Genomic DNA, 20,062 nt, shown 5'->3' on the forward strand with positions numbered 1-20,062 from the left:
TACAGGGTCGCTATGAGTCAGAACGGACTTGATGGGCAATGGGTTTTTGTTTTTTTAATTCCTCCCACCAACTATCCTAATTAAATTTGAAGCAGCTAACACTAGTGGAACAAATCCTAGGTCAACGATCTTTAGAATTTATCTAGATCTTTATTTGAGAAGTCTCCATTTTCTTGTACATTTTGTTTTGCTTTTTTGAATGTATAGTGATTAGTGGTGCAATGATGAATGCGTTCGGCTGCTGAGCAAAAGGCTGGAGGTTTGAGTCCACCCAGAGGCACCTCAGAAGAAAAGCCTGATGGCCTACTTCTGAAAAATTATCCATTGAAAATCCTGTGGAGCATAGTTTTACTCTGACACACATGCAGTTGCCATGAGTCTGAATTGACTCCATTGGCAACTCGTTAGTGGTGGTTATGGTTAGTAGGCTTTCAGCAAATATGCCAACAACAACAACTAAAAGTTTTAGTTCCCCAAATGAGCACTTCTAGGCAGTCAGCTTCCATTATCATGCATTTGGCTTACTTCTCAACTGGCAAATACATTGGCAAATAACCCAAATAAGAAATGAAATGGGGGATATACAACAGACCCTACTGAAATAAAAAGGATCATAACAGAGTACTACAAGAAACTCCAACAAATTTGAAAACCTAGAGGAAATGGGCAAATTTCTAGAAACACACTACCTACTCAAACTAATACAAATTGAAGTTGAAAATCTGAACAGACCCATGACAAGAGAAGAGATTGAAAAGGTCATTTTAAAACCCTCAACACAAAAAGCCCTGGGCCAGATGGCTTCACTGGAGAATTCTACCAAATTTTCAGAGAAGAGCTTACACCAGTACTACTCAAACTATTTCAGAACATAGAAGAAGAAGGGATACTTCTGAATTCATTCCATGAAACCACCATAACCCTGATACCAAAACCGGGCAAAGACATCACAAAAAAAGAAAATTACAGACCAATATTTCTCATGAATATAGATGCAAAAATCTCAACAAAATTCTAGCCAATAGAATTCAGCATCATATTAAAAAAATAATACCACGACCAAGTGAGATTCATACCACGTATGCAAAGATGGTTCAACATTAGAAAACCAGTCAACGTAGTCCACCACATAAATAAAAGAATCACATGATCATCTCAGTTGACGCAGAAAAGGCATTCGACAAAGTCCAACACCTGTTCCTGATAAAAAACTTTCAGTAAAATAGGTATAGAAGGTAAATTTCTCAACATGATAAAGGGCCTTATACAAAACCAAAGGCCAACATCATCCTCAATGGAGAGAGGTGGAAAACATTTCCCTTGAGAACAGGAACAAGACAAGGATGCCCTTTATCACCACTCCTATTTAACATTGTGTTGGAAGTCCTAGCTAGAGCAATAAGGCAAGAAACAGAAATAAAGGGCATCCAAACTGGTAAGGAATAAGTAAAACTTTCCCTACTTACAGATTATATAATACTATACATAATTTTTTTTTTTTTTTTTTTTTTTTTATGCATAGAAAACCCAAAAGATGCCATGAGAAAACTACTGGAACTAATAGATTCAGCAGATAGCAGGATACAAGATAAACATACAAAAATCCATTGAATTCCTATACACCAATAAAGAGAACAATGAAAAGGAAATCAGGAAAACAATACCATTTAAAGTAGCCCCTAAAAAAAAAAACAAAATACTTAGGAATAAATCTAACCAGGGACATAGAAGACCTACACAAAAAAAACTACAAAACATTACTGCAAGAAACTAAAAGAGACCTACATTAATGGAAAAACATATGTTTACTGATAGGCAGACTTAAAATTGTAAAAAATGTCAATTCTACGCAAAGCAATCTACAAATACAATGCAATTCCAATCCAAATACCAACAGCATTCTTTAAAGAGGTGGGAAAACTAATTATAAATTTTAAATGGAAAGCGAAGAGGCCCCAGATAAGTAAAACACTACTGAAGAAGAAAAAGAAAGTAGAAGGACTCACATTACCTGACCTCAGAACCAACTATATAGTTAAAGTAGTCAAAACAGTCTGGCACTGGTAAACAACACACACATTGACCAATGGAACAGAATTTAGAACCCAGATGTAAATACAGCCACCTATGGTTACCTAATCTTTAACAAAGGCCCAAAGTCCACCAGGGAAAAGACAATCTTTTTTAACAAATAGTGCTGGCAAAGCTGGATGTCCATCTGCAAAAAAATGAAACAGGACCTATACCTCACACCATACACAAGAACTAATTCAAAATGCATCAAAGACCTAAATATAAAACCAAAAACTGTAAAGATCATTGAAGAAAAAATAGGGTCAGTGCTAGAGGCCCTAATACATGGCATTAACAGGATACAACCCATAACTAACGATACACGAACACGAGAAGATAAGCTACATAACTGGGACTTTCTAAAAAGTAAACACGCTCATCACAAGATTTCACCAAAAGAGTAAAAAAAGAACCTACAAACTGGGGAAAAAAAAAAAAAATTAACTGTGACAAAACTGATAAAGGCCTAATCTCTAAAATCTATGGGAAAATCCAACACCTCTATAACAAAAAGACAAATAATCCAATTAAAAATGGGCAAAGGATATGAACAGACACAGCCAAAGAAGACATTCAAGCGGCTGACAGACACATCAGGAAACGGTCGCAATCACTAGCCATTAGAGAAATACGAATCAAAACCACACTGAGATGCCATCTCACCCTGACATTACTGGTGCGAATCAGAAAAACCAGAAAGTAACAAATGTTGCAGAGGCTGTGGGGAGATTGGAGCTCTTATGCACTGCTGGTGGGAATGCAAAATGTTACAGCCATCTTGGAAACCGATATGGCACTTCCTTAAGGAGCTAGCAATAGAAATACCATATGATTTCAGCAATCCTACTCCTCCGAGAGAAATAAGAGCCGTCACACGAATAGATATATGCACACCCATGTTTCACTGCAGCATCGTTCACAATAGCAAAAAGATGGAAACAACCTAGGTGCCCATCAATTGATGAATGGAAAAATAAACTGTGGTATGTACACACAATGAAATACTCTGCAACAATAAAGAAGTGTGATGAGTTTTTGAAGCATGTTACAACACGGATAATTCTGGAGGGCATTATGCTAAGTGAAATAATTCAATCACAAAATGACAAATATTGTATGAGACCACTGCTATAACAACTCATGAAAAAATTTACACACACAAAAAAAATAATCTTAGATGGTTCTGAGGGAGAGGAGGGGTAGGAGGGAAAACACTAAGTAGACAATAGATAAATGGTAACTTTGGTGAAGGGTAGGACGATACACAATACTGGGAAGCCAGCACACCTTGTCAAAGGCAAGGTCACGGAAGCTCCACAGACACATCCAAACTCCCTGAGGGACTGAATTACTGGGCTGAAGGCTGTGGGGACCATGGTCCCAGGGACTGTCTAGCTCATTTGGCATAACATAATTTATATATGTAAAAAAAATGTTCTACATTCTACTTTGGTAAGTAGCATCTGCTGTCTTAAAAGCTTGTAAGCGGCCATCTAAGGTATTTGCCTGGTCTCACCCCATCTGGAGCAAGGGAGAATGAAGGAAACCAAAGACACAAGAAGACTAGTCCAAAGGACTAATGGACCACAAATACCACAGCCTGTACCAGATGGAGTCCAGCACAACTAGATGGTGCCCAGTTATCACTACCACTGCTCGGACAGGGATCACAATAGAGAGAGTCCCGGACAGACCTGGAGAAAAATGTAGAACAAAATCTAACTCAAACACACACCAAAAAGACCAGACTTACTGCTCTAACAGATAGATAGTGGAGAAACCCCAAGAGTATGGCCCCCAGACATCCTTTTAGCTCAGTACTGGGGTCGCTCTTGAGGTTCACCCTTCAGCCAAAGATTAGACAGGCCCATAAAAACAAAACTTGCCCAGGGGCAAGGACAAGAAGGCAAGAGGGGACAGGAAATCTAGTAATGGTGAAACCCAAGGTTGAGAAGGGGAGAGTGTTAAAAAGTCGTGGGGTTGGCAGCTCAGGTCAGAAAACAATACGTGTACTAATTGTTTAATGAGAATGTAGTTCACTCTGTAAACCTTCATGTGAAGTTCAATAAAGAAATTAATAAAAGAAAAGTTAAAAAAAAAAAAAAAGATTACAGCCTTGGAAACCCTATAGGGCAGTTCTACTCTGTCCTACAGGTTCGCTATGGGTCAGAATTGAATCAATGGCAATGAGTTTTTATAGTAATACTTGGTTTTATATGGATTTTGTTCATTGCTACCTTTAGCAATATTTTAAACGAGATTTTCTGAAAGTTTATTAATGATGTCATTATTTCATAATGGAGTATGACAGAAAGATTTCCATAGATAAGTATGTCAAGTTTATATTCAGTTCTGTATTCAGTACGTCATCCCTCCAGATTATACTCAGCGTGAGTAGATTCTATTATTCTGTTTTAAAAAAAAAGTCTCATGTAAAGGAAATAACGTTAATCTTAATTTTAGAACTAGGTGAAGTCCCCAATGAGTGCTTGTGAAAACTGGTTTATCTTAAATGACAGCATGTAGGACTTCCAGCTGCTTTCTCTGTCTAATCAAAACATTTGCTCACAATAGCAGCTGCTTCTATGCCTTGTTTTTAAACCACTGCACCAAATCAAACTGCAAACAAAATGCCCATAGTAAGAAGACTCAGGCCTTTGGGACATTGTTTTCTTATTTCAGAATAAAAAAAGAAGAAAGTCAATTCATAAACCAGTTATCATTTACTCTAAAGCTTGGTTTCATGAAGCCCAAATAAATAAAATTTACAATAAACACTAATACTGTAATCCTAGGGATTTATAAATAATTGTTCTTTAGAGAATAGATCCATTTACAGTTACATATCATAAATCCACAATACAGTGCATAGCTAATGTAGTCAGATGACATATTTTGGGAAAATAGAATATAGGGGCTAAGTTTCTTATGTAATATCATTCTGAGCCATCATCTGTGTCACGCTTGTGAAGCTGCGTTGGTCAAAGTTAATATCCTACACATGACTTACATTTCGGATAGCATTAGGCTCGGGCAAAAGCCACATCAAACTGAGTTGGTGTGAACAACTACTCTGGAATGTGTCTTATAATTTTGTTTGCCAAAGAAATGTTCCTTCTATTTACATACTTTTTAGAATACAACATTTTGTACTAGGAAATTTTTTACACTGTTTTAGAAGTAAATATTTAATTTTTTTTTTTTTTTTGGAAAGAAGTCCTTTCTCTTTGCAAGTATCATCATATGAAGAAGGAATGAAAAAAATTCACAACTTCGATCAGACTAAAGCATCTTAATTTAAGCATTAAAAGATGTGTGTTTGAAGGATCTCAATCTCCACATGTTCTGCAAATAAAAAGCAGGCAAACAATACAATAAAACTTCACGGAAGTCTAAAGAACCAATTACTTAAAAATTTCACCATCTGCTCTCACTGAAGCAGTAAGGCCGAGGAGTTTTCCTGTGGTACAAATGATGATAATCAGAAAGTAACAGAATGAGAAATACAAACATCTTTTTTCTTTTCTTATTTGCTGTGGTGGTTCTTAACGAAAACTTGAGCTACACTAACAAAGGAAGGGGAGGATGTGCCCCCGCCCCATCTCCTAATTGAGGCTTATATCCAGTAATAGCTTTTTGCTGCCCTGGGCACCATGACATTGCCTCATTTGGCCATGCACAGCTATTATTCTAGGAGGCAGCTAGCGAAGTGCCCCAATCCATCTGCTTGCTTTTCATGGGCTGGTGGTCTCCTTGATGTTGACAGCTGTCTTAATTTTCTCAGGCCACCTGCCACACAGTAAATACTGTGCGGTTCGAGCCCACCAGCGGCTTCTTGGGAGAAAGATGTGGCAGTCTGCTTCTGCAAAGATTTACACAGCCTTGGAAACCCTATAAGGCAGCTCTGCTCTGTCCTACAGGATTGCTGTGAGTCGGAATTGACTCAACAGCAGTGGGTTTGGTTTTTTTTTTTTGGTTAAGATGTGTGCAAAAGTTTATCCTTCTAGTGGACGTTTCAAATCAAAAAGCTTAGCATTTCTAAACTGCACTTGCATCCTTGTTTAAATGCTTCAGCCATCAGCACTGAGAGTCTGTTCTCATAGTTTTGAGTATAGTGCTTATGCTTTGATAATGGTAATTCAGTAACTGAATTAATTAATTAATCTGAATTAATTAATCAATTCCACATATGACACTGGAAGTCCTGAAACTCGGGGTCTAGCAGCACTGTTACTAACTAGTAAGATACTCAATTTTCGGAAAGTCATTTAACCTCTGGGAACATCAGGTTTTCTCATTTGTCAAATAAGCTACTGAATTGCAGTCTTTTTATGGAAGTCACACTGTCACAGAGGTGGAGAGGAAGAGAGCATACTTACAGTTATCTCTTTTAGAGAGCTTTCCCTGAATCTTCTAGACCGAGCTGGGAGTCCATCTTATACATGCCGTAGAAGAATTTCTGCTGTTCCTCACCTGTCTCCCTTATCAGACTTCCTCCTTGAGGGAAAGCACTTGGTCTGTCATCATTGTGTTTCTAAGACTGAGCATGTATTTGACACATAGTAGGCAATCAAGGACAGACCCAGGTTTTGTGGATCTGAAGTTTCTAGAATTTGTAGGGTCCTCACTATTTTTCACTAAAGAAAGAACTCAAGACTAAGCCTAAAATACTAGATACAAATGTGGGCATTTATAGACAGTGGAAAAATAAATTACACAAATTACCAATTTAAAAAACGGGGGAGGCTAATATCACAAAATCTAGAAAGCCAACGTATTTTTCCATTAAACGCTTGATACCCTCTATAATAGCATACTCTTTGATAGTTTTCATATAATAATAATTTTTTAGTATCATTTTCTATACAAAAAATAGTCTTTCCTTTAGCTTTGTTGCTCAATTATTATTTTTGTTAGAAGGGCTATGTAAACATGCAACACTGCATGTACACACATATGTTATAGACTGAATTGTATCCCCCCCAGCATATGTGTTGTAAATCCTAACCTCTATGCCTGTCATTATAATCCCATTTGGGAAGGGGTTGTCTTTGTTGTGTTAATGAGGCAGGATTAGTGTAGGGTGTGTATTGAGTCAATCTCTTACCAAATGTAAAATGAGTAGATTAAGCAAGCAGAGATGAGGAAAGAGTGATGTCAAGCCACATGGAGGTCTCCAAGGAACCAGGAAACAAAAGCTGCAGAGACAAGGACCTTCCCCCCAGAGCTGACAGAAACAGAAAGCCTTCCCCTAGAGCTGGTACACTGAATTTGGACTGCTAGCCTCCTAAACTGTGAGGAAATAAATTTGTTTGTTAAAGCCATCCGCTTGTGGTATTTCTGTTACAGCAGCCCTAGATAACTAAGACGACATGATTATCATCAAAAAGAAAAAAATGTTCAGTGAATTTGTAGTTATAAAAATTGTATACACTCCATTATTGAGCATATTCTTGTTATGAGAGAAATTACATCAATTAGAAGTGACTCTGCCTCTTGAAATTTTGTCTTTTGGTGCCTGGAAGACTTTCTCACAGGTTCCCGTCAGCTGCTGTGAATTTCAGGCCTTGTTTCACTTCTAGTCTCCACATAGTTTCAGTGCCAACAGCCACAGGATACATTTCTTTCTCGATAGGACTACTGGTCCTACAACTTGGGCCTAACGCTTGGTAAATTGTCAAATGGGCAAACTGGAATTTAAGCAATAGTTTAACTACATATGAGAGGTTGCCAGCCACATAAATATATCCCACTAAATCCAAACAAAATGTATTCCCAACTCAAATTCCCCAACAGATCTCAAAGCACCCTCAATAACTGCAACACTGAATGACTCTAGAGGAAGCATGAAGGAGGGAAAGTCCAAGTAGAAAGAGATCGTGGTCTTAATCAATTGCAGTTAAAATATTTAGATTTGTTCATTTAAAAAAAAAACATATGGCCATGTGCTCGCATTGCTGCGTTTGCCTTGGTTGAGCTCATTCCAGGAAGGGGCCTTGAAGCTTCAGCTTCATCAGTATATCACAGTAAATCTGCCTCTACTGTAAAACCAAAAAAAAAAAAAAAATTGCCATTGAGTTGATTCCAACTCATAGCGACCCTACAGGACAGAGTAGAACTGCCCCACTGGGTTTCCAAGGAGTGGCCGGTGGATTTGAACTGCTGACCTTTTGCTTAGCAACTGGTCACTTAACCACTGTGCCACCAGGGCTCCCCTCTATGGTAGGCAGTTGCTAAATGTCTGGGAATAACTGAAGGGATGAATGACTGAAGACAACATTCCTAATGCAGCCTTAGAACTTGGTACTCAGGAATTTGTTCTTATGGGTACAGAGTATAAGGATGTAGGACATCTAGAAAACTGATAAATACTGGAAAAGCTAATGAACAAAAAGTCAAGGGCCATTGTTTTATCATTTTAAACTTGTTTTTCATAGACAAAGTTTGCCTTAATGAAAGCAGGGCACTGTTTGTATTTGATAGTAACTGAAGTGCTTTGCTCTACTAGAGTAGGGATCAGGGTATCATTAGACAGTAGTTGTTTCCTTCATGAGGTAGTTGTTTTTGAGAAAAAGAAAAATATATCATGCTTTTATTTATTTTTTTTTTTTCTGCACTGGCTGAAGTGTTCACCCTAAATCCATTGCCGTCTTGTTGATTCTGACTCATAGTGGCCATATAGGACAACCCATAGGGCTCCCAAGGCTGTAATCTTTACAGAAACAGACTGCCACATCTTTCTCCTGCAGAATGGCTGGTGGGTTCAAACCACTGACTATTTGATAAGTAACTGATGTCTTTAACCACCATGCTGCCAGGGCTCCTATTCACTCTGTTGTTGTTAGGTGCCGTCGAGTTAGTTTTGACTCATAGCAATCCTATGCACAACAGAATGAAACACTGCCTGGTCTTGCACCGTCCTCACAACTGTTGCTATGCTTGACCCCATTGTTGCAGCCACTGTGTTAATCTATCTCGGTGAGGGTCTTCCTCTTTTTCGTGGACCCTCTAGTTTACCAAGCATGATGTCCTCCAGGGACTCGTCCCTCCTGATAACATGTCCAAAGTACATAAAGTCTTGCCATCCTCCCTTCCCTGGTTGTACTTCTTCCAAGACAGGTTTGTCTTTTCTTCTGAAAGTCCATGGTGTATTCAATATTCTTCGCCAACACCATAATTCGAAGGCATCAGTTCTTCTTTATCTTCCTTATTCATTGTCCAGCTTTTGCATGTATATGAGGCAATTGAAAATACCATGGCTTGAATCAGGTGCACCTTAGTCCACAAGGTGATATCTTTGCTTTTTAATACTTGAAAGAGGTCTTTTGCAGCAGATTTGCACAATGCAATACGCTGTTTGATTTCTTGACTGCTGCTTCCATGGGCATTGATTGTTGATCCAAGTAAAATGAAATCCTGGACGTCACTTTTTTCTATTTGTGAGGATTTTCATTTTCTTTATGTTGAGGTGTAATCCATACTAAAGGCCGTAGTCTTTGATCTTCATCAGTAGGTGCTTTAAGTTCTCTTCACTTCAAGTCCTTGTCACTCTTGGGGCCTCTAATAATATTTACATTATTTTATACCTTTGCAGGAGCCCTGGTGGCACAGTGTTTAAGTTCTTGGCTTCTAACTGAAAAGGTGGAGGTTTGAACTCCCCCCAGCCTCTTCACAGAAGAAAGATTTGGCAGTCAGCTTCCATAAAGATTACAGCCTTGGAAACCCTATGGGGCAGTTCTACTCTGTCCTATAGGTTCCCTATGAGTAGGAATCAACTCGAAGGCAATGGGTTTCGATTTTTGGTTTTATACCTTTGAAAGCTGTCTACTAATAGTTATCATGTTTATGGCTACAAAGCAAACAATCCTAATTAAGGAAAGAAGAGATTCTAGCTGGATTAACGATAGCATTATTTCTACTACTCATACCATCCTCAGCAACACTGTAGAAAATTTCAGTATGGAAGACTTTACATATCATGATTCTGACGCTTTTTCACATAGCGAGAAGACTGGCCTTTGAAGAAATATGAGGACTATCAGCGTTTTCTTTGAGAGCTATTTCTTGGAGAAATTCTTATTCTTAGAGAAATATTATTAGTTAAAACCATGATTCATTAAGAAATTTTACCGGCTCCCACCTGCTTTTATTCCCAGAAAGTCTTCCTGAACAAGCCACTCCCTGGGTGGGCTTTAAGAAGTAGGACCTGCCGAGTCACATTATAAGCAGGGGACACATCTGGTAGTCATTTAACATTTCTTTTAGGAAATAAATTATTCTCTGGGCCATCTAGCTGGAGGGAACAGTTTGCTCCATACTTTCTTTGCTGTCCTGTTCTCTTTGGGTTTCTGGTGAGTGGACCTTCAATGGAGATTTTCCCCTAAAATAATAAAGCTAGAATCAGGAACTTGTCTTATGCTAGGGTGTTTTTTATTCTAGCCTTTTCCTGTTCTCTCAGAGTCACAGAGAAGGAAGAAGGATTTACAAAACAGAAAGCACTGGTAGATCTTGAGGGATAGTCTGGGATGAACCCAGTTGAGAAACTGGGCTGATTTAAATCTGTGGGTTAAATCCAGCTGGAACAAATCAGAGTGAGTGCCTCGGGCTGTGTGGCAGACAGTGGCGGCTGGAGTGCTTCTTGGAGGCAGCTGGGGGCAGAAAGGAAGCTCACACGCCACCAGCTGCTTCTGAAATGATCTGGGCTTATATGTAACTCGGAGTGTGAGAACTTTAAAGCACTTGTTACTTCTGACTTGAACTAGCCGACCAAGAAGCGAGCTGCTGGCAGAGCGTGACAGGTACCCCCACCTCCGCCATTCACTTGGCGCTGGGTAACCACTGGCTGAGACTGTGTTTGGGGGAGCTGTTTGTGGGTGGAAAGGCTCTGCTGTTTACCAAGCATTTTCATAAACTTTCAGAAGTCTGAAAACTGTTTACATGCATTGGCTGTAGGATAGAAAACAAATCAGTAACAACAACAAAAAGCAAAGCTAAACAGGCTGCAGCCTGAAGTCGTCTGGGCGGGAAGTCCGGCGTCCAGCGTCGCTTCTCCTCGCGGCCTGAGGCTGGCGCCCTCGCTGGGACCCCCGCCCCGGGAGGGAGGGAGGGAGGGCGGTGGCTGCTGCGCCCGGCTCGGGGCGGTGCCGCGACCTCTGGCTCCTCCCGGGGGCCGGCCGGCCGGCAGGGGCGGGGAGGAGCCGCCGCTGCAGCGCCCGGAGCAGCCGCGCGGGGAGCGCGTCGCGCCCGCCTCTCCTGCCCGCGATGCGCTGAGCCGCGCCGTCGGCCCGCGCCTGTCGCTCCTGCGCTTGCCGGCTCCCGGGGCGCCGGGCTGCGGGCGGACGGCACCGCCTCGCCTGTTCCCCGCAGACGAGCAGGGGCCGGCGGCCGCACCGGGGAGATGTCCGGCGGCCGGAGGAGAGGCGGCGCCCCGTGGCACAGCCTCTCCCGGTTCTTCGCTCCCCGAAGCCCTTCCCGGGACAAGGAAGAGGAAGAGGAGGAGAGGCTGGGGACGAGCCAGACGCCGGCTCCGGGCCGGGGTGCTGCCAGGTGGGAGCCGCAGGGGGCGAGGGGGTGGGCTGCGCGGACTCGGCGGGACCGGAGCTCCTGGCCGGACCGCCGGCAGCAAGCCGCTCTCGGGCCGGGGTGCAGTTTGCTGGCCACTTTCTGTTCTCCTTCCTCCATTGCTAAAGTTCCCCGCTTCTCGCCCAGCTCCCCACGCCGCATCACCCCTATTCCTCGGTCTGTTAAACCTGCGTAAAGTTCCTGACGCGCGGGCGACTGCGTGCCCCCGGGCCCGGGCGCACAGCCGGCTCTTCGCCCCCGCTCCGGGATTCTGTTCCCGTCCCCACGCGCCTGCCCCCCAAGTCCTGGCAGCAGCGATCTCCCCGGCGTCCGGCCGGCAGTAACGCGAAACAGTTGTGAGCGGAGCCGAGCGGTCAGCCAGGGGAGGAAGGGAGAAGCGGTGTGTAGATCAGGCCGAAGTGGGAAAGGTAAGGCTTTGGAGCGGCACCCGTCAGCTGGCACCTTGCCGTCTTATTTAAATGCTGTAGGAAAGATTTTTTAAAAAGTGTGATACTAAGTTCCCAAGCTTTCATAAAAACATCAACGGTTTTATCCAACAACAACGTTTTTGTTTACCATTAACTGGACATTTAAGGAATGCCGCCTATCCAACAACAACAGTTTTATTTACTATTATCTGGACACTTAAGTAATGCCGCCCTTCTTTCTTTCATCTCTCTTTTCGGGAACATCTGCCTCAAGTTCCCAAGCAGATTCCCAAAACCGGGACTCGAGCTCTCTCGGTTTCCGTAATGAAAATGTGCCCTTTCTCTTGTAATCTTTTTTCCTTCCTCCACCTGCTGTACAATTGAATTTTTAGGTGTGTCTCATTAGAATGCCTGTTCCTATGAAGTATTTTCATTCACTCTGGAAGGGGGAAGAGGGATCAAATAAAATGAAATTTGCGGCTTTAAACTTTTGATGAGACCCCCCCGCCTCCATTGCACTAGAAGAGTGCGTAACCCATGTAATTGGAGGGACGCCTCCAGAAAGTTTACAGTTTACTTCAGATTTTAAAGGGGCAGTGTTGGGCTTCAAAGAAAAATGGGCAGGAAACTGAGAGAACTGCAGTTGTGTCTGAGCTTGGTTCCACTAATCTCCAGGTTTTGTTATTCGAATGGTGTTGTTTACGTGTGCCTCAGTTTCCCAACTTTTGAAAACATTTCTGTTAATAAAATACCAAATCCGTCTAAGGAATTGGTTAGTCTCCTGGGAGGTTTCAGCTATTATTGCCCTATCTGATTTTTAAGGGAGACTTTGAAATTCGAAGTTACACAGTACTTAAAAATAGTTGTGAGGTCTCACAGGTCCCAGCCAGGATGTCAGATAGCTCTGCTGGCGTGGGCAGACAGCCTATGGAGCCTGCCATCGCTGTAACAACACTGACCATCTTGAATTATGTGAAAGCAGCATTTGAAAGAAATCCCAAGTAGATTCAGCAAAAGTTGGAAATTTGAGTCAGTATTAGAAAGGAATAGGTGGGCCAATTGCAGGTTGATTTTAGTATTATCCTGAAAGCCTGCCTGCCTGCCTCCTACCCTGCCCCTATTTTGACTTTTTAAGGCGGTTTTCAAATCTAATCTCTTCTGACAGGAGCTAACCATTGTAGCAGCTAGTCCCTTGTCTACCTGCCACTTCTCTATTTTAACCATCTCCAGGTAGTTACAGACCATGGCTTTTTGACAAGGAAAATTTGTATTCTTCTATGAGCACTAATTTTGTCCTCATCTTTTTTATGACTTACCACATGTTAAGGGGATTGCAGATAATCCTTTGCATGGGTGTTCTGTTTTAAATGCACTTAAATCTTTCTTTTCAGGGATATAAAAGCGCACAAAGCCTTTATTGAAAGTTTAATGAAACAAATGGAAATGCTTAGTATAGTACCAGTGTCCCAGTAACACAACACCTGGTGTTAACAAGATTGGAAACAGAATTGTGATTTGTCACTGTGATCTTATTTCAGAATTAAAGGGTGTTTTTGGCTGCTTCTCTTTGCAGCAGAAACCCCTTTTTACCTTCTGTACTGGTGGATTTGAGTGCACAGTAGCCGGCTCAGCAGACACAGGGTACTTGCTATGCTGGGGTGTAGAGGTGTTGAGAGAAGGCGACTTTCCTCCAGGAGCCATGAGAGGCAGAGACCACCCGCAAACAGTAGTACTAGCGCCTATCACATGTCTAGCACTTTGCGGCTTACAAAGTACTTTTTATAATATTATTGCGCATGACCTTGACCAACCTGTGTTATCAGTATTCCCACCTAATTTTTTTTTTTTTTTTTTACCTAACTAAAACAAACAGGTTTAAAGAAACTTGTTCAAAATCAGTTATTTTTCAGTCAGTTAACATATTATCAAGTCTTATGCTGTACTTGTAAGTTTTGGGCCCTTTAACCATCACTAAGCATTAATGTCAGTATTTCGGTTTTTCAGTATACTAAAAATGGAACGGAAACCCTGGTGGCATAGTGGTTAAGTGCTACGACTGCTAACCTGAAGGTCGGCAGTTTGAATCCACCAGGCAGTCCTTGGAAACTCTGTGGACAGTTCTACTCTGTCCTATGGGGTTGCTAGGTGGGAATTGATTCGATGGCAGTGGTTTTTTTGTTTTTCGAAAAATGAAACGAAATGCATCGTTTCTCAAACTTATACAGTCCTCTTTTCTTCTTCACTCCCAGTGTTGACTTATGTGAATTCTACTGTGTAAACTTAAGCATCTACAAATACAAATCTGGATATAAATTCCTTAAGTACAGAATGAAAAATCTAAGCACAAATATAACCGGAAGACCAATAAGTTAAATTTACCACGCTTTCCTTGTTTTGGCTACTCACAAAACACATGTGATACCAACTAAGGCAAACAGTATCTGTGAGGCTTGCCATGATTGTACCACTCTGTGCTATGCCATGGTTTGGGTCTTCCAGCGTTTCTCTATTTGAACCAAAGGAATGCGTTTGTTTTTATGGTATGCTCTGAGTTATTTGGACTTCACTTGGTGTGAACCCGTCATTTATATACTGAGTTTGCTGGTGTTCTTGTTAAGTGTTGGCAATTAAAGAAGGTCCGTTAGCATGGTATATATGGGAATACTTATAGGAGCCCTGGTGGAGCAGTGGTTAAGAGCTCAAGCTGCTAACCAAAAGATCGACAGTTCGAATCCACCAGCTGCTCCTTGGAAACACAGTGGGGCAGTTCTGCTCTGTCCTATAGGGTTCCTGTGAGTCGGAATTGACTCAGTTAAGCTCTAGGCTAGCTAAGAGGTTGGCAATTGGAACCCACCCAGAGGTGCCTCCAAAGATATGCCTGGCAATCTGCTTTGAAAAGTCACAGCCTTGAAAACCCTAAGGAACAGTTCTACTCTGCACACATGGGGTCACTATGAGTCATAATCCACTTGAGGACGACGAACAACAACAGAAACTTATAGGTTGGGTGGTTGGCCAGATCCAGGAAGTGCTTATATTAATTTATTTTAGATTATATAGGAAATGAAAACTGCAGTTGACCTTTTCAAAGGGAAGTCGGGAAACTCCCAGAGGTGTGTGGGTCTTGGTATGAGAATCACTGCTGCAGTGTTAAGCCTAATTTAAAAAAAAAAAAAATTATTTTTTTTATGAGCACACAAGGAACAGAATCATTAGTAGTTGGGGAGAGCAGGGAAGGCTTCGTAGTGGACATGGTTTTCAGGGGCCTTCAAGTAGTAGATGGTATTTCTACAGGCACAGAACTTAGCAAGGAAAATAGATGGGGAACAGGCATTCTGAACTGAGTAAAGGCCTGCAGGCATTTATAATCTGTCAGAAGCTGTATAAATTCTGGGACAGATTAAGAGAGGCAGTGAGAAGGGTCAGAACTATGTTGTAAAGGTCTCTAGAGAGTGTTTGGCTCTCAATTTAAAGTTTAGAGAAAGCTTGCAAAAGCCTGCTAAACAGATATTGCTGAAATGTGAAAGCTTGGATAATACCTACCTTCTAGTTTTGTCCATTTTGAGAAAATGATTGCTCAACCTTTGTTTCCTTGCTATATCATACACCATGATGAATGAATCCCATGCAATGTTTGTAACTGGGGAGGGAGTTAGTAAGGAGGAACCGCGTTTATCAAGGGCTGACTGTGTGCTTAGTCCTGGGCCAGGGACTTTTCAATTGCAGCATCTCGTTTAAACTTCATACTCGGTCTGGAAAGTGGGTTTATCACCATCCTGACAGTGGATGAAGCTGAGGGAGAGAGAGTTCTTGGTGGCAGACGCTATTGGCATTTTGGTTTGAGCTGGACCCTCCTGTCCTTTGTAAGACATTTGGCATCTGTGACCTTGCCCGCTAATTGCCGGTAGCATCCTCCAGTCATTGAGATAACCCAAAACACATCCACATAGGTGGGCAGGAGGGAGAATGGTACCATTTATGCTGAAGAGTGATTTACCCCAAGTCAGGCAAGGAGCAGGTTTGAACCTGGTCCCTCTGACTAGAAAGCTCTGGTTCTTTTTTCACACCTTCTAGCCCAGCATGCTTCTGAATTATGCTCCTTCAAAACACATTTGAAAATGTAAGTTAATTGGAACTTTTCCTCACTTTGTTCCAGAGTGGGTGACGGTGTAGCCCATTTCAGGTATATTCTTTGAGTGGCCTGACATAGTGTCATCCGTAGAAGATAAGAGAGGATTTTTCGACCCAAGGCAGAGGGCCTGTGTTGTTGGTCTTGGCGTCCCCAGCACCTACCTCAGGTGGAGAGTTAATCTGTGCTTGTTAATTGGAGCATTAGAGCACCTATTTGTGGTTTTCAGCTAGGGACAGTACTCTTCGATTCCCAAAATGGGCAATTAAACATGCGGGGAGGGGAGGAATGGTTTTGCTTGTCTCCATGACTGAGGATGTTGAATGGGTAGAGACAGCAGTGTCCCTGATGACCAGCATGAGAGCTGTCAGCCTTCAGGTTAGAGCGCTGCTGTTGACCACAACACCAGAGAACTTTGTTCTCTGAACTTTTATGGTGATTGTATTTCCATTGATTTGAAGGTAATATAGAAAATAATTGAAAGCTAGTTTAGTTGCATCAGAGATACCCATGCGGTGCTGAAGGACCTCGTCAGCAGTTCATACCTGTGGTACTCAAGTTGGCTAGTGAATTCCATAAGTCCTTAGTGTTATTTTCTGAGTATTTCAGGCTCCCGAGATTAACTCAAGGCATAGAACATACTCTTGGCAGAGGAACAGAAATATAGATTGTTTTAGGGTGCCACTGCCCTACTTTTTTCAAGTGAGATTTCTGCCTCTTGGGCTTAACAGGGATCTGCCAGATGGCTAATGGGGAGATTCTGTTTCTTGATGAGGGCATTCCTCAAAAACTAACTCAGTTACACCCTGAATGTGGTAGAGTTGCAAGTGTGCCACAGATTGGCCTGCGTGAGATTGATGCAATCACAACTTAACTTTATTGAAGCAATGATAACATTTTCAGCTTCTTTTTTTCAGTACAGTGGAAAATATATCAAAAGCACAACAGCAAATTTTATAAACTAAGAGGAAAATAATATTCCCTTAAGACAAAATATTTCATTTTCTGCCCGGAGTTCTGATGAAATATACTGAAGCCCAACTATACCAGAAATGCTCGATACCACTATAGTAGCAAGAAAACATAGCTTGAAGTAAATGTAAACCAAGGAAAATAAGCCAGGTTATATGTTGAGGAGAGAGTATCAGCATGAAATAAAGTTTAAAGAACTCATGTTTATTTTCATCTGTTTATTCCATAAATTTGAGTGGCTGCTATGTGTCAAGTATGGTGCTAAGCAATGGGGACATGAAGATGAATGAATAACCAAAATGTCTTCAAAGAGTTCATAAAAAGTCTGCCCTCACGGTTCATAAACTAACGAGGGAGGTAGATAAGTGTTTTTTCCCCCCCGAGACATTGAAGAAAAGCCCGTTGCCATTGAGTTGATTCTGACTCATAGCAACCCTATACATGAGCCATTTTTGTGGCTTACTGGAAATACCACATAAGGGAATACAGTGGTTAATTCCTCCATGTGATCCTAACATCTTGGTGATTTGATTTGAAAACTTCACCTCTGTTTTAACAAGAATTAGTTAACTCGTGCCAGGCACTCTGTTAGGCACGGGAATCCAGTAGTAAACAAGACCCAGAATGATTTCTGCCTCAAGACACTCATGCAGCTTTTTGGGGAACTCAGGCCTGGCACAGCACAAGTCTGTCTTCTCTTCTCAAAATGAGTGCTAGGGTAATATGCAAGGAGCTCTGGGAGCTTTTGACAGGTGTGGGCCTACCCTTAAGGCCTTCTTAAAAAAAAGCTGGTTTAAACTCCTTTAAGCTGTTCTGGTATTTCTGTCCATCTGTGTAAATAATACTTGATTGTTCTTTCTGGATTTATAAGCTTTAGATAAAATGTATTGGCTCTTCTGTATGGTAGATGAGAATTTAACTGTTTTATGCCTTTTCCCACCGCCCTTCACGTGTCTGTACAAAATAATTGTTAACACTTTTGGGGTTAAATAAAAAATCAGTGTTTAGATTTTTAAGACTATGTAAATACCATTTTCTGCTAAGCCAAATCCTGTTCTACAATTATATTTTTCTTTGTATAATCTTTCATTTTTCCTGAATTTTAATTGTCTTGTTTTTCATTTTTTTGTTGCAACTTCTTCTGAGATGCTCAAACACATTTATAAAGCCCCTTTCAGTGTGTTTTTGCCACACCAGTAAATCATATCTCTCAGTTCACCCATGAGCCCTCTAAGACCCTTCTTTTGGTGTGTGTATCATCCTGTGATTTAGTTTAGTAGTTCCTGAGTTTGTTGCATTGGTCTCTTCTGCTGAACCGTGTGTTAGAGCTCTTATTTTTGAATCTCTTGTCTTCCCCTTTCTTGACTAAATCCTCCCTTGTTTTGTTGGAGTGTATCCTCCAACAAAACAAGGGAGGATTCCTCCTAGTAGCTTTGTAAGAAAGGGTGCGTGTAAGGTTGTTTTTTTTTTTTTTTTTGTCTTTGCATTTCTGAAGACACTCTTTCTACTCTCGTGAGTGATAATTAGATATAAAATTATAAGATAGAAATGATCTATTCTCAGACTTCCGAAGACATTTCTCCATTATCTTTGTCTTTAAAATTGTTTCTGTTGAGAATTCTGATGCCAATCTGATTTCTGGGTCTTTTTTATGTGATTCTTTTTTTGTCTCTGTATTTTTAGCATCCCCCCTCGCCCTGGGTTCTCCTCTTTTTAATCCAGGTTCTACAAATTAACAGCACAAACCTTACATACTCTTTTTTTTTTTTTCCCCATTCATGTTGTGGGCATTTGATGGGCTTTTCGTTTGTAAGATTTATGTCTATTTAGAAAAGACTTTTGCTCAAGCTCCCTGTTTTTGGTCTGTGCCTATGTCTCTACTATTCTTGGTATTCCTGAGCATGGAGCCCCTCTGATTTAGTTTAGTAGTCTAGTTTTCTACCAGTCTTCTGCCAAATGTCTCTTAAGTTGGGGGTGCAGTTCAGGGACAGGGTTAACAGCTTTTCGTCTGGTCCCCATTTTCAGCCTTGTGTCTCATCCCCTACCATGAGCCTCCAAGTTCTGAGATGTTTCTGGAGTTGTACTGGGACAAACTGAAAAGAGTTTCCTCGTCTGCATCCACTTACTTTGCAGTCTTAATATTCTGAGTCATTCCTATGCCTGCTTTTCTCCTTCAAAAATTTGTTGACATCTATTGAATGCTGTCGCCCCTCCTCTTGTTACCTGTTAGCTTACTTCCTTTTATTTATCGCTTTACTGTCATTTTGGAAGGGCTTTTGGATAGAACAGAGTTAAACATGTGTTCATCTATTCTGGTTTGCTAGAAGTAGCTAGAAAATCTTTGCACACGATTGTTGCCAAACTTTTTATTATTTGAGGACAAAATTGAACTTCTCAGCAGTGACTGTTGGGAAATAATTGCTAAAGCATTTTAAATCAGAGGTTTCCAGCATACTTGTAAAATCAAATATACTTAAAGTGCTAATTGAAAATAAGATGTTGGAACAAAAGTATAGCTTATGGTATGTAGAATTATAAAATAGTCCCCAACATATTTATAAAATGCAACTTTGGTTTTATTTGTACAACACAGGCCTTTAAAGGAGCATACCCTGTGTATGTCTCCTGTGACAGCAATGCATATGACAGAGCCGTAAATGACACCCGTGTGCTCTCATAAATGCTAGTTTCTTGTCATTTCTAGGAGATACACACGAGAAGTTTTTGCTTAGTCTGAATTAAAGCTTCTTCAAACAGTGGATACTACCTCAGTGGTAGATCATCATTTTTTGTAACTAACCTTAATTCCATGCTTCTTACGACAAGGAATGAAATCTTCTCAATTCCGTGTTTTAATAATTGGGGACAGGTTAGATGAGATGCCAGCTTTCTGCCTTTC

At 41.1% G+C, this 20,062-nt stretch overlaps 1 protein-coding gene across 4 annotated transcripts in view; it reads left to right on the top strand.

The window, feature by feature from the left end:
* Window positions 1–11,296: 11,296 nt before the first annotated feature.
* CRYBG3 (crystallin beta-gamma domain containing 3) overlaps window positions 11,297–20,062 on the top strand; it is a 135,784-nt gene continuing 127,018 nt past the window's right edge. For all 4 annotated transcript variants that reach the window (XM_049857906.1, XM_049857903.1, XM_049857904.1 and 1 more), the window contains exon 1: window positions 11,297–11,619. In XM_049857906.1, coding sequence (XP_049713863.1) covers window positions 11,471–11,619 — 149 coding nt within the window. In that variant the 5' untranslated portion in view covers window positions 11,297–11,470. The remainder of the gene's footprint in view (window positions 11,620–20,062) is intronic.

Source organism: Elephas maximus, chromosome 18 (genome assembly GCF_024166365.1).
Source record: "Elephas maximus indicus isolate mEleMax1 chromosome 18, mEleMax1 primary haplotype, whole genome shotgun sequence".
Taxonomy (NCBI): domain Eukaryota; kingdom Metazoa; phylum Chordata; class Mammalia; order Proboscidea; family Elephantidae; genus Elephas; species Elephas maximus.